The sequence below is a fragment of the Salmo salar genome, chromosome ssa06 (genome assembly GCF_905237065.1).
Source record: "Salmo salar chromosome ssa06, Ssal_v3.1, whole genome shotgun sequence".
Classification (NCBI taxonomy): Eukaryota; Metazoa; Chordata; class Actinopteri; order Salmoniformes; family Salmonidae; genus Salmo; species Salmo salar.
The window spans coordinates 29,189,979-29,204,709 of record NC_059447.1 but is presented as its reverse complement, the minus strand read 5'-3'; the positions used below and the strand labels follow the sequence as shown (position 1 = coordinate 29,204,709).

The following is a 14,731-nucleotide window of genomic DNA, read 5'->3' as shown; positions in this document are numbered from 1 at the left end:
CTATGCTCAAAAGGATATTCAATGTCTGTTGTTTTGTTTTTTACCCATATACCAATAGGTGCCCTTCTTTGCGAAGCATTGGAAAACCTCCCTGGTCTTTGTGGTTGAATCTGTGTTTGAAATTCACTGCTAGACTGAGGGATGTTACAGACAATTATATGTGTGGGATACAGTGATGAAGTAGTCATCCAAAAATCATGTTAAACACAATTATTGCACACAGAGTGAGTCCATGCAACTTATTACGTGACTTCTTAAGAAAATGTTTACTTCTGAACTTATTTAGGGTTGCCATAACAAAGGGGCAGAATACTTATTGACTCAAGACATTTCAGATTTTCATTTTTAATTAGTTTGTAAAAAATAAATAATTGAAAAACATATTTTCACATTTTGGGGTTCAGGCTGTAACACAACAACATGTGGAAAAAGTCAAGCGATGTGAATACTTTCTGAAGGCACTGTATATTAATATGGGCTGTTCTTAGCCTTTTCCTTGGTAGCTTATCGGAGATAGATAAATGGAGAAGAAAAAATTCATTGTTTAGCTAATAGAGTCAGTCAATCAGGCACTTGTGTCAGTTGCAGTGTGTGTGTGTGATGTTGGGCTGAAGCTACTGACCCAGAAGCTTGGCTCTCTCACTCCTCCCAGGCTTTAGGGAGGGAGGGTGGACAATGAGCTTGTCGTAGGCGGTATAAGCAATGTCCCCATGCTCTCTGGCAGCTTTCATAGCTGGGATAAGTTCTTTCCACCTCTGGCACAGAGCTTCAGAGAAGTCCCTCATTGAGGAAGATGATTCCTCTCAAGTTTTTGTTTCTCTCCAGAACAGCCATCTTGTCCTTGAACCTTAGGAACTTGACCACTATCGGCCTGGGTCTGTCCCCTGAGCTGGTTACAGGTTTCCAGACCTATGGGTGCGCTCCACCGCAATCTTCCTATGATCCATCTGCAGCTTTTCAGTAAAGAAATTGCTCACTTTCTCCTCAGACTATATCCAGGTCCGATGTGGAGACTCTGGTATGCCATCTACAACAATGTTATTCCTCCTGGATTGTCCTTCTAGTCTTTTTTCCCAGTTATTTGTAATAATGATTCACAGACAGTGCTGATGTCATCTCGCATAGACTTAGAGTTTGTTGTCAACTTCGTGCAAGTCTCTTTCAGGACATCCACCTCTCCCTGGGAGAACTGCAGACTGTTCTTAAGGTCTTGGACCTCTCTGGTCAGATCATCCATTCTTTTGTTAGCTGAGTCCACCAATATTTGGACAAAGCTCTTGAAGCTATTTTCCTGTTGCTGTAACAATTGTTTGATGACATATTTTTGTTGATTTAAAAGATCACGCACTTGTGATAGCGAAACACTGTCCTCTCCATTACTCCCACCTTCTTTAGCTTTGGGCGGCATGATGGTAGCGTTACACATTCTGGTAACATAAAGTGTTCTGTTCTGTTGCAATTTTATAGTCTATGACATTTCAGATTTACGTATGATAATTTTTCACAAAGTAGTTTGGATGTAGTGAACTCGTTTTTCAAAGTAACTTTAGTTAAGTAAACTATATTTGTCTTAAGGGTAGCTCTAATGTAGCTTAACTTCTTCCAGTGTGAAGTAATTCGTAGCTTGGTAAACTATTTTCAGAGTAGCTTCCCCAACGCTGCTAAAAAGTTGTGACTAAACCTGGAATGTCAACACTGGAAACACAAATGAAAGCTGGAAAAAGAGTGGGAAAGAGAGGCATGAGACAAGTCCAGTCTGGTTGTGAGGTACATCCCGCCTCCCTCTCTCTCATGTTCTTCCCGGCCCCACCCTACACCTCACAGTCCACTACAAAACCCTTTACATCACACCAGCTACATAACAGACCACCGCTTTACACAGATCAACACCTGAATTAAGAGAGTAGAATTTCCTTTTTAAAGAGAAGGAAAACCCTTGACAAAGAACTTTACTTTTCAAATTTCCAATTAAGACAAGAGGACACATCAAAAGGTATTTGTTAAACTTTTCTACTTGTATCTCTGATTTTGTGCTATTTCAAATATGAAACATACCAGCTCCATGGTGCATTATAACCGTATTTTAATTTGTTATAACTCTTAGCGGAGTAACCTATCCAATCAAGTTTAAATAAATGAATATTGATGGTATGTTTAAGGGGCAGACACATGCATGTAACATCCTTATATTTTCATGAATGTCACTTAATTCAAACAGACTAAGGTATGTATGATTCAGGCCATATGCAAAGTACAAACAAATAAACTTATTTTTTGGTCTCTACTGATTAAAAGATAAGTTCTGAGGAACATTTCCACCCAAACTTTTACTTTTGACATGAATCTATTGTGAAACACTCTATGGTTAATCCAAAATACGCTAGTTTTTTCAATATGGTATAAGAAATGTATTCATACTCTATTCCATTGACGAACCAAACATAACGCCTTCATGTTATGCTCAGGATTCAGTGATTCACCAGGATCTATAAGTAGCAACAATTACTATTAGTAATTATGTTCTTACCACTCACCCCCATCCTCTCGACCTCCTCCTCTTCCTCTTACCCTCAGCTCTATGGGTCCTTGTGAGAAGAGAAGACACATTTATGTCTTTGTTTTACTAGTCTGCCTGGTCTTGTCCAGTTGAATATAAGGAGAAGGGTCCAAGTAAGCACTATTGCATGTTTTCTTAATACAATGAGAGTAGCATACCATCAATGGGCGGCAGGTAACCTAGTGGTTAGAGTGTTGGGCCAGCAACCGAAAGGTTTCTAGATCGAACTGCCGAGCTGACAAGGTAAAAATCTGTCGTTTTGCCCCTGAACAAGGCAGTTGTTCCTAGGCCGTCATTGTGACAAAAGCATTTGTTCTAAACTGACTTACCTAGGTAAATAAATAAAATAATTGCTTAGATGGAATAAATAATTTTGCAAGGCTACTTACTGTTGGGGTGGAAGAAAAGCTCTTTTGGCTTGATTTAGTAAAGTTGTAAAGGGATGACATTTGCTGGACTTTTTGGCAGGGCTAGGTGAGATTGAGTGGATCCAGGTGAGGAGATGTTGAAGTCTCAGTGAGACTAGGAGTGGAAGCATGCCACTGAGCTGCAGCAGCAGCAGGCTGAGGTAGACCGGGCCTGTCACAACACGACTCTGTCCCAGGGCTGTGCTTCCTGAGACTTTGTTTTTAAATGCACCTCTGAGCTACACAATCCTGACTTGTACAGGCCTGTCATAGGGAATGAGTCAGTGTGTGTAAGTATGTGTGTGTAGGTGTTTGTGGGGTACTCTGCTGTGTGATGATCACAGAAATGACCATGTAATTCTATATCTACATTTAAAGCAACCACACTTCCTTTAATACCAGAATGTGAACTGTTTTGTATCCCTCCCCTCTCTCTCTTCCAGGATGGGATCTACTGGGGTACAGATTGTATGTGTGGCCCTTGGGGTCCTGGGCCTGATCGGGGGCATTGTGTGCTGTGCCATCCCTAGGTGGAAAGTGTCATCATTTACAGGACAGAACATCGTAACGGCACAGGTATTGAGCAGATCAAGTGATTTATTAGCCCTATGTGGTTTACATTTTAAACCCCTAAATACTTTCTAACATTATATTGACTCAAATGACTCTAATAACTCGGAAAATGTAGAATGAATGCAATATGCTGAAGTCAAATAAGCTGTAATGAATGAATGGCGTGTGTATTACTGTAACTATTTGTCTCTGTGTGTAGGAAACTGAAGAAGGCCTGTGGATGAGCTGTGTGGTGCAGAGTACGGGCCAGCAGCAGTGTAAGAGCTATGAGTCCATGCTGGTCCTGCCATCTGACCTGCAGGCGGCCCGCGCCATGACCATCATCAGCTGCATGGTCACCTCCCTGGCCATCCTTATCTTGTTCGCCGGCGCCGACTTCACCACCTGCGTGGAGAATGAGGACATCAAGCCCAAGATCAGTCTTGTGGCCGGGATCGCCCTGTTGGTGTCTGGCCTCCTCCTCATCATCCCTGTCAGCTGGTCCGCCCACAACGTCATCAGGAACTTCTACAACCCCCTTGTGGCTCAGAAGATGGAGCTGGGAACCTGTATCTTTATTGGCTGGGCTGCTGGGGTGCTGCTGATTCTGGCTGGAGGCCTGCTCATGTGCTTCAGCAGAGCCAAATCTGGCAGCTCGGGAGGAACCGCCAAGTACTACGGCAACAGCGCTTCAGCCCCCGCCAACAAGAACTACGTCTAGTGCATGTACTACACCTCTGCATGTTTGTATGTGTGTAGAGAGATAGTTTGATGTACTACACCTCTGTACGTTTGTATGTGTGTAGAGAGATAGTTTGATGTACTATACCTCTGCATGTTTGTATGTGTGTAGAGAGATAGTTTGATGTACTATACCTCTGCATGTTTGTATGTGTGTAGAGAGATAGTTTGATGGAAAGGAAATGGGTCAGACAGAATGGAAACAAGAAAGGGGAGGGGGTTTAATTTTGAGGATAAAGAAGGGACATTATTAGTGGAAATAATGGTTGTAAATATTGAATATTTCAAAATACTAAGACTGATTTAGTTGTAGTTAATCCAAGGGTCCCATATGGTGGTTCAATTTAAAATACAAATATATGTTTCTTTTTGGGGGGGGAACTAACTCAATATACTATAATATACTATAAATCAAAACTGTGTAGAGATGATGATGTACCTACATTCGTTCAGTTTCTTAACTGTGTCCAGCTCGCTAATAATCATCTACATGAAGGTTAGACAGTCAAGGAGCATCGGAAATTCCAAAAACGATGGATAGAGGAAATTATTTTACAAATTGTGACAGCGAGGAAATATAACCAATTTTCAGTGTGGATCTCCGGACCTCGTTGAAGACCAAATGCAGCCCCGGGGAAGAATGAGTTTGACATCCTTGTTGTAATGTGTTATCTCGTTTAGTTTTTTAATGCTGGGTGACATGCTTCTATAATGCCATGAATGAACAACAGAGAGCAAGGTGAGTGACTCAGTGGTCATGCATTTCAAAATACAGGTATAGTCAAATGACTGTATATATCATTTACATCCACAACTTTTTTACTTATGTATATCAGCTTGTCTTTTACTTTTGTGTATCAAATAATAAATACATGTTTTTATTTTATTCTGTTGCAATACAAATGATTGTCATCTCCTTCAGGTGTGCCATCCTTTAGATGGCGTTTGGAAATGTTAACAAAAGCAAAACAAGTTGAAATATTTTGGAAAATATTAAGGACTTTTATTTCCAACTATGTAAGAGCATATATTAAAAACAAGTCTCTATAAATGTGAAAACTGACACCAAAAAACGAATTCAAGCTTCCAGACACGAAATGATTTGGCTGCTGATATTGATGTCTCCAACTCTCCCTTTAACCATCTTTCCTTCAAACATCCCCAACTATTTATAACTATTTTACTTTCATCCCTTCTTTCTCTTCTCCTCTTTACACCTCCTTCTCGCTCTCCATCAGCTCCCTCTCGAACCCAATGGCTCTGTTTCAATTCTTGCTCTCCAGTTCGCTCACGCGCTTGGTCAGCTCCTCTACTGTTTCCTTCAGAGTCTTCACCTCCTTCTGCAAGGCATGTACCTCCTGAGAGAGAGAGAGAAAGATAGAGACAAAAAAGAGAGAGAAAAACAGAGAGAGAGAGAGAGAGAGAGAGAGAAGGAGAGGGGAGATTCCTGGTGAAATGTGCAAAAGAGGAAGCCATATCTAAAATACAGTATCTATTCACAGATATATCAAAGCATGTAGGTAGATGCAGCCATGTCCTTACCCCAGTGTTATCGTGCTGATGCCCCATGGCTGCTGATGTGGTCTTCAGAAGACTTTTGTGAACTTTGAACTCTTTGGTTTTGGTGGTTGTCGCAAAACCGTCCTTCAAGGAGATCAGGATAGGTTGGCCCTCTTTGCCTTCAAACCACACATTGGCCTCCACAGACGGCTCTGGACCCATGGTGTCTGGGTACAAATCCTCCTGAAACAGGTCAGACTGAAGAGAGAGAGAGAGAGAGAGAGAGAGATAGATAGAGAGAAAGTGAAAGTGAGATATTTAAGAATCACATGCTTTGAGTTATAGTCATTTTTTAAAAGTGTATTTACCTTGCGGGGCACCGTCATGACAATGGGCTCGCACTTCCTCTCATGGAGCTTGTAAAACCTGGTGGAGGGCGAATAAAACAATATACATTCCCATTTTACAAACAGCGCTTGTGTGTATATGTGTGTATACTGGCGAGTGAAAATGTCCATGACTCTGTGTGGTTACCTGGCGATTTCACACTTGTTGACCTCCAGGCCCCTCTTGGGCATGTAGCCCATGCCCTTCTGACTCTCCTTACTGCTGTACATGGACAGGTAGTGAACATAGGGAGCCTCATCCGTCACCTCAAAGTACCGGATACTGCTGTCACCCTGAGGCAGGAAAATGAATGGTTAGTAAACCATAGTGTGTGTGTGTGTCAAAGGAGGTTGGTGGCATCTTATTTGGGGAGAAAGGGCTCATGGTAATGGCTGGAGTGTAATGAGTGGAATGGTATCGAATATATAAAACACATGGTTTCCATGTGTCTGATGCCATTCCATTTGCTCCGTTCTGGACATTATTTTGAGCTGTTCTAAAAAAACATTTGAGCCTCCTGGGTGTGTGTGTGTGTGTGTGTGTGTGTGTGTGTGGTTTGTGTGTGTTGTGTGTGTTTAACTCTAACCTTGCCACAGAGGTAGACGATGCCAGTGTCAGGATCAAAGAAGGGCAATAGGACACCACTGCTGGTGTCCAACTCCTGCAGGGTGAGTGGCTCCCCAAAGCTCTTCTGTCAAACACATACAGGTCATGTCGGGTCTTAAGACACTATTCATAAGCCTTTATAAGAAGTTCAGAACTGTCCCATAACACTCACCGGGTCCCAAAGTGCCACCTGCCTCTCACTCATGCGACTGAAGCCAGTGCTCAGGATCTTCCCATCGGACACAAACACAGCCTTGACAGGCCTGGAGCCTTCGTGGGTCTTCTCCTTCTCCTGAGAGAGGCAGAGAGGCAGAGAGAGAGAGATGCAGACTCAGGGAAAGACAAACACTCAACAAAAGAGGTTCATCTATCAAAGACGCGTGAAGGGAACTATATGAACTAATCACTGACTGTGATTCTATTGAGATCTATGACATTAAACCTGGTAGCTAGGTGCATCTGACTGTCCAGGGTTAGAGTGGCTGGTTCTCCTGTGGTACTGATGGGGGCAGGGAGAGGGGCACTCACGGCGATGACTGTGCCCTTGCGGGGGTCCAGCACACGTATGGTCTTGTCCTTACAGGAGGTGAGGATCTGGGAGCCGTCCCTGTTCCAGCAGGCACTGTAGATGAGGTCAGGGTGGACCGAGTCGATCCTCACCATGGCCTCTCCACACGCCACGTTCCACAGGATCACCACGTTGTCACAGCCTGGAAGCCAGGGGAGAGAGAGACGAAGGAACAGGCAGTTAGGCCATGCAGTGCTACTCCACTTATGTTAACAGTTGAAGAGGCACTTGTATTCTGAGGCGATGCATCATAGCAGTGCTATACCTGCGCTCATGAGCACATTGTGGGCAGTGGGGTGCCAACTGAGGATGCCCACGCGTTTGGAGTGCCCCTCCAGCTTCACCACGGGGTCGTTCAAGGGCGTGACCAGGCCACCCTCCGGGATCTCCCAAATCTGAACGATGGAGAGGTAGAGGAAGAGGTGGGTATGTCAGTTAACACAGTACATAGATACAGAACACTGATCAACTGGATCACACAGGGACATATGTCCTAAAGTGCGTCCATAATATAATTCTACTTAACAAGCTCAACATTATGGCCAGTGAAAAGTTGTGACCTCTGCTTACCATGACACTGCAGTCCTCTGAACCACTGGCAATGATGTTGTCGTTGTGGGGACAGAACTCAATATCCAGCACTGGGCCTGTGTGTCCACAGACTGTGGGCTGGGACATGTCAATACGACCCGTCTACAGGGAGACACAAAGGAAAAAGATGAGTTACTATGACACAAATAAACACACACACACACACACACACACACACAAGCTGATGGCTCAAACAGGAGATAAATACTACAGTATGCAGTAAGAACACATGGAGATGTAGATCTTTGCTACTACTGTGGTCTTGGCAACAGAGAGACCTAGAGAGGGTTCAGAGGAGAGGAACTCAGTCAGCTGATGACAATTGTATAGCTATGCCTCAAATCAGCCTTAGAGAGCAGAGAACTCTACTGGGAGAGTACTAGCAGTCTGCAGGGTTCCCATGGCCCTGGTGGAACACACAAAAGATCTGGACTGTTGGCCCTGGTGGAACACACAAAAGATCTGGACTGTTGGCCCTGGTGGAACACACAAAAGATCTGGACTGTTGGCCCTGGTGGAACACACAAAAGATCTGGACTGTTGGCCCTGGTGGAACACACAGAGGATCTGGACTGTTGGCCCTGGTGGAACACACAGAGGATCTGGACTGTTGGCCCTGGTAGAACACACAGAGGATCTGGACTGTTGGCCCTGGTAGAACACACAAAAAATCTGGACTGTTGGCCCTGGTGGAACACACAAAAGATCTGGACTGTTGGCCCTGGTGGAACACACAAAAGATCTGGACTGTTGGCCCTGGTGGAACACACAAAAGATCTGGACTGTTGGCCCTGGTAGAACACACAGAGGATCTGGACTGTTGGCCCTGGTGGAACACACAGAGGATCTGGACTGTTGGCCCTGGTGGAACACACAGAGGATCTGGACTGTTGGCCCTGGTAGAACACACAGAGGATCTGGACTGTTGGCCCTGGTGGAACACACAGAGGATCTGGACTGTTGGTCCTGTTGGTCCTCTCTGTCACGTTGGCCCTCGCCCAGGATGTACAGTACGTGCCTTATTTTGATATGAAGTTGCATAATGATTCTTTTCAAACTTCATTCAAATGTTTCTCCTAATGTCAGCTGCCATCCAAAAACCTCTTAGTTACTGTCTCAAAAATAGTTATCACATACTGGTTATATTGCTGTAGTAATAACTACAGAGTAGTTAAGTGACGGAAAAATGTACTTCTCCAACATATAAATCAAGGTAGACTCAGCGATATGACGTAGATGCAGAAAGTAAACAGCATAGTGGGTCAATTTCCACAACAACTAAGAGCGTTGAAGCGCGAGGCCCCACCTCTCAGCTGTTTTGGTCCCGTGGCTCCCACACTGTAAGAGCATGAAGCGAACCCGTGCACATGCGCAGATACTTAGTGTGACTGTGTGAAGTCTTACATCTCGCTCATCTCAATATCTGCAGTCATTTCGCTGTCTACCTTTAAATCAAATTATTGTTCATTGGAGAACAATGGCTTCCTTTGACCAAATAATTAGGCCTTAAATGCACTGTGAATTTTGGTTGAGAGGACTACTATTCATCCCTGTTACAGGCAAGTGCAAACAGTGATGCAATGGCGTCTACTCAAGACGTTGAGACAGTCTATATCTTTCGGTAAAAAAAAATCTGTTATATCTACATATCTGTTCTATATATGAATATGCATAAACTTAATGTCAAAGTGTTTCAATTACACCTTTTATGCTTCAATATCACATAACGCATTCAAAATCAATCTAGATATTGACTACTATAGGACCATTACATACACTATATATACAAAAGTATGTGGACACCCCTTCAAATGAGTGCATTTGGCTATTTCAGCCCCACCCGTTGCTGACAGGTGTATACAATCGAGCACACAGCCATGCAAACTCCATAAACAAACACTGGCAATAGAATGGCTTTACTGAAGAGCTCAGTGACTTCCAACATGGCACTGTCATAGGATGCCACCTTTCCAACAAGTCAGTTTATCAAATTTCTGCCCTGCTAGAGCTGCCCCGGTCAACTGTATGTGCTGTTATTGTGAAGTGGAAACGTCTAGGAGCAACAACGGCTCAGCCGCGAAGTGGTAGGCCACACAAGCTCACAGAACGGGACTGCCGAGTGCTGAAGCACGTAGCGTGTAAATATTGTCTATCCTCGGTTGCAACACTCACTACCGAGTTCCAAACTGCCACTGGAAGCAACGTCAGCACAAGACTGTTCGTCGGGAGCTTCATGAAATGGGTCTCCATGGCCGAGCAGCTGCACATCACCATGCACAATGCCAAGCGTCTCCTGGAGTGGTGTAAAGCTCGCTGCAATTGGACCCCAGAGCAGTGGAAACGTGTTCTCTGGAGTGATTAATCACACTTCACCATCTGGCAGTCCGATGGACGAATCTGGATTGGTGGGTGCCAGGAGAACGCTACCTGCCCCAATGCATACTGTTTTGAATGGTTTGGTCTAGGGCCCTTAGTTCCAGTGAAGGGAAATCTTAAATGCTACAGCATACAATTACATTCTAGATGATTCTGTGATTCCAACTTTGTGGCAACAGTTTGAGGAAGGCCCTTTCCCGTTTCAGCATGACAATGCCCCCGTGCACAAAGCGATGTCCATACAGAAATGGTTTGTCAAGATCGGTGTGGAAGAATTTAACTGGCCTGCACAGAGCCCTGACCTCAACGCCATCGAACACCTTTGGGATGAATTGGAACGCCGACAGGGTGCCAGGCCTAATCGTCCAACATCAGTGCCCAACCTCACTAATGCTCTTGTGGCTGAATGGAAGCAAGTCCCTGCAGCAATGTTCCAACATCTAGTGGAAAGCCTTCCCAGAAGAGTGGAGGCTGTTATAGCAGCAAAGGGGGGACCAACTTCATACTAATGCCCATGATTTTGGAATGAAATGTTTGACAAGTAGGTGTCAACATACTTTTGGTCATGTAGTGTGTGTTTGTTGTTGATATTGCAGCACATTCGTCCTGTGCTGATACTGTACTTGCATCCCACATATGCTTCTGTTTTTCAATGTCAAACCCACCACTGGTATGCATGACCAAAGAGCTATATTTTCATGTTATCTGACCATAGCACCGGTTCCAATCCATGTGCCAATGCCGTTGATCAAACTCCAGGCGGTGCTATAGTCAGATGGCATGAAAATATAACTCCAGCTCAGTAAATAGCTCAGTACTTGTATTATATATTTTATACATTATTTTTTTCTCATCTTTATCAAGTGTGCTAATAATGTTGGACCTGACTGTATATGCAGCTGCACTATACTGCGCCCTAGCCACATCCTGTCAAGACTGTGTTGCACTGAACCGCTCCAAATATGGTGAAAAACTAGCAACAACACAGAGAGAGAGAGCGAGTGACGTGTAGAACCGAAACTCTGCCCCAAACTTCCTTATTCAGCACAATGTGTGATGCCGCCTTGCAATATTCAAAATTCAAATGTTGAAAAAACATAGTTCTTAGAACACTGTACAAACGACACGCCAATGAGCATTTTCATCAAAATTGTACCGTAGTTGGGCAAATCTGGGCATGAATGAAAGTGACATTTTGAAACTTCAAGATTTGAGACTGAGACATATTCATAGATCTACACAACAGATGAAGAGGGAAATGGACGTTAGACCACTTTTGAGGCCTGAAAACGTCTAACTTCACTTAAGGCATTCACTTTGACCTCTGTCTCTCTGCTCAGGCCCACCTTGTTCAGAGGCAGCACTAGGAAGGCCCCTCCTCCGCTGGCATCCACAATCATGGCCACGAACTTGGGGTTGACAGAGCAGAAGTTGCTGTCCCAGGTCATCTGGGAGATGCGGATGTCATCGTAGCACTGGTCAGCCTTCACCCCCTGGCCGAAGACATGACGGAACTTACTGGCCCTGACTACCTTCCTGGACATGGTGACCTGATAGGGGAGAGAGATGAGGACGGGGAGAGGAGAGGGGGGTGGGTGGAGCGGTAGTAGGAGAGATGAGGAGGGGAGAGGAGAGAGTGGGGTGGGTGGAGCGGTAGTAGGCGAGATGAGGATGGGGAGAGGAGAGAGTTGGGGGGGATGGGGCGGTAGTAGGAGAGATGAGGATGGGGAGAGGAGAGAGTGGGGGGGTGGGGCGGTAGTAGGAGAGATGAGGACAAGGAGGGAGAGATTGGGAATGGGGCGGTAGTAGGAGAGATGAGGAGGGGAGAGGAGAGAGTGGGGGGATGGGGCGGTAGTAGGAGAGATGAGGAGGGGAGAGGAGAGAGTGGGGGGATGGGGCGGTAGTAGGAGAGATGAGGACAAGGAGAGGAGAGCGTGGGGTGGTAGGAGAGATGAGACAAGGAGAGGAGAGAGTGGGGGGGTGGGGCAGTAGTAGGAGAGATGAGGATGGGGAGAGGAGAGAGTGGGGGTGGGGCAGTAGTAGGAGAGATGAGGAGGGGAGAGGAGAGAGTGGGGGGTGGGGCGGTAGTAGGAGAGATGAGGACAAGGAGAGGAGAGCGTGGGGGGTGGTAGGAGAGATGAGGACAAGGAGAGGAGAGAGTGGGGGGGTGGGGCAGTAGTAGGAGAGATGAGGAGGGGGAGAGGAGAGAGTGGGGGGATGGGGCGGTAGTAGGAGAGATGAGGACAAGGAGAGGAGAGCGTGGGGGGGTGGTAGGAGAGATGAGGACAAGGAGAGGAGAGAGTGGGGGGGTGGGGCAGTAGTAGGAGAGATGAGGATGGGGAGAGGAGAGAGTGGGGGGGTGGGGCGGTAGTAGGAGAGATGAGGACAAGGAGAGGAGAGCGTGGGGGGGTGGTAGGAGAGATGAGGACAAGGAGAGGAGAGAGTGGGGGGTGGGGCAGTAGTAGGAGAGATGAGGATGGGGAGAGGAGAGAGTGGGGGGGTGGGGCGGTAGTAGGAGAGATGAGGATGGGGAGAGGAAAGGGGGTTAGTGTGAGAGAATTAAGAGGAGATATAAGAAGAAAAAGGAAGAGGAGCAGAGTGTTTAATGCACAGTGGTAGACTAATCAAGTGGTTATTGTATTTAAGAATATGCAAACTGCTACTGTAGCCAGTGAACTCTCACCTGGCACCCCAACAACATTTACATAGACAGAGAGAGAGAGAGAGAGAGAGAGAGAGAGAGAGAGAGAGAGAGAGAGAGAGAAAGAGAGAGAGAGAGAGTGAGAGAGATGTATAGAAGAAAACCAGTAATCTGTGAAATAAATGTAACTGTTCATCATTTGCATAAATAATACACAAATGCAAGTATAAACATTTTACAGGATATGAAGAGCAATGAAGGGATTTGAATACTGTGACCTTAGATGCCACAAAATGTCTTAAGAACATGAGCATCACTGACCCACTCTAGTTAGACCACAAGACAAACACATAGTGAGGACACAAACACACAAAGCTACAGGAAGGAAGGACAATACAGGAAAAGCAGAGAAAAGGGGAAGAAAGAACTTGCACAACTACTTCCTCCAGTCTGCAACTGTTTCTTTTTGTCTTTATTATCCGAGGTACACTTGTGGCTCTGTGTAATGCTTTAACTCACATCTAGTCATAGGGATGAACCCACACAGAGAGAGACAACATGGAGAATTGAAGGAAATATGAACATATGGGACTATAGAGGCAAACTGAAAGGCATACTCCACTGCTGTTTGGAAATCATGTGAACCAGGAACCTACAGCAACAGTTAGACCACATCCTACCGAACAAACAACAGAACCACAAAACGATCGTTCTTTCCGTTTCATTCACACACATGCTCTCTTTGTCCCTCTCTAATGTTCCTTTTTCACACATTAAACAGTTGGCAGATATGTACATGATATTATTTGTAGGGTTTGTAGGGTTTGTCATGCATTACTGTCAGTGGATAGTCCTCATGTTCAATGCATAGGCTACATTTCACAAGTTTCAGATTTATCAATAAGAATATTAGTGCACACAATGACTCAGTCCTGGCCTACAGCCCAAACATTTATGCTGTAAAACGACAACTCTAAAAGAGTGAGCATAGAATTTACCTCCATTTGCAGACCTTACTTCCTCAAATCTGAAGCTGCGCTGACTCTGAATCCCTTGGCTAGACTTAGGCCTCATTGTTCTTGTAGCATTTGTGCATCATAAGACCTCTTTGGTAGACATTCATCTAATGCAATAATCCTTTGCAGTGTGCCTTAATGTTATAAAGGACCAGGACCTGAGTACATGTCAATAATGGTGTGTGTGTGTGTGTGTGTGTGTGTGTGTGTGTGTGTGTGTGTGTGTGTGTAGGCCTACAGCATGATCATATAAAGTGACAGCAATTATGGACTATCAGTCACATGGTGTGTGATTACTAGGAGAAGGATGCTGAAAGCAGGCCTACCTGTTTTAGTGATGGGGAAATGTTCTGCTCAGTCAGGCTCCCTGCTTGGTTCTGCTGTGTCGCCAGAGAGGAGTAGGACCGGTAGTCTAGGGTAGATCTCTTTATGTGATGGAGGAAGTGAGAGTTTTAGATGAAGGTGGAAATGGGAGGTGTCTCGTTCGGTCTTCTCACTTGCTGGGGTTGAAACATTTAAATGACAGATCTTAAGAAAAGATTAGATGAAGTTGTTGATATGCAGACCAAAGTGGGCCTAATTAATTAGACTAATCAAATCATCAAAGCGTGTGTGTAATACTTTCTAAGTCTGTATTACTTTGATTTGATTACATTTCATTTAAATGAAGATATATATATATATATGAAGATATATATATACATTGTAATGTCACCAGAAGAGTCTCCAGAGTGCTCTAAAGCTTTGGGCCTCCTGAGTGGTGCAGCGGTCTGAGGCACTGCATCGCAG

General features: G+C 44.9%; 2 protein-coding genes across 3 annotated transcripts; one reads left to right on the top strand and one right to left on the bottom strand.

Moving 5' to 3' along the window:
* Positions 1 to 1,814: 1,814 nt before the first annotated feature.
* On the top strand, positions 1,815 to 5,143 carry cldni (claudin i). 2 transcript variants are annotated; one of them, XM_045720209.1, is made up of 4 exons: positions 1,824 to 1,993; positions 2,575 to 2,670; positions 3,408 to 3,540; positions 3,737 to 5,143. In XM_045720209.1, exons 3-4 carry the CDS (start codon positions 3,409 to 3,411, stop codon positions 4,235 to 4,237), a joined length of 633 nt encoding a protein of 210 aa, XP_045576165.1. In that variant the 5' UTR covers positions 1,824 to 1,993; positions 2,575 to 2,670; position 3,408; the 3' UTR covers positions 4,238 to 5,143. The 2 variants fall into 2 exon arrangements, with proteins under 2 accessions (XP_014058815.1, XP_045576165.1); XM_014203340.2 differs by lacking the exon at positions 2,575 to 2,670 and having other exon boundaries at positions 1,815 to 1,993.
* Positions 5,144 to 5,236: 93 nt separating this feature from the next.
* Positions 5,237 to 14,498, bottom strand: LOC106606886 (coronin-1A). Its single transcript, XM_014203339.2, has 11 exons — positions 14,269 to 14,498; positions 11,632 to 11,835; positions 7,889 to 8,011; positions 7,584 to 7,713; positions 7,279 to 7,460; positions 6,923 to 7,042; positions 6,731 to 6,835; positions 6,292 to 6,437; positions 6,126 to 6,183; positions 5,800 to 6,015; positions 5,237 to 5,615 (listed from the first exon to the last, which is right to left on the bottom strand). Exons 2-11 carry the CDS (start codon positions 11,827 to 11,829, stop codon positions 5,523 to 5,525), a joined length of 1,371 nt encoding a protein of 456 aa, XP_014058814.1. The 5' UTR covers positions 11,830 to 11,835; positions 14,269 to 14,498; the 3' UTR covers positions 5,237 to 5,522.
* Positions 14,499 to 14,731: the final 233 nt, after the last annotated feature.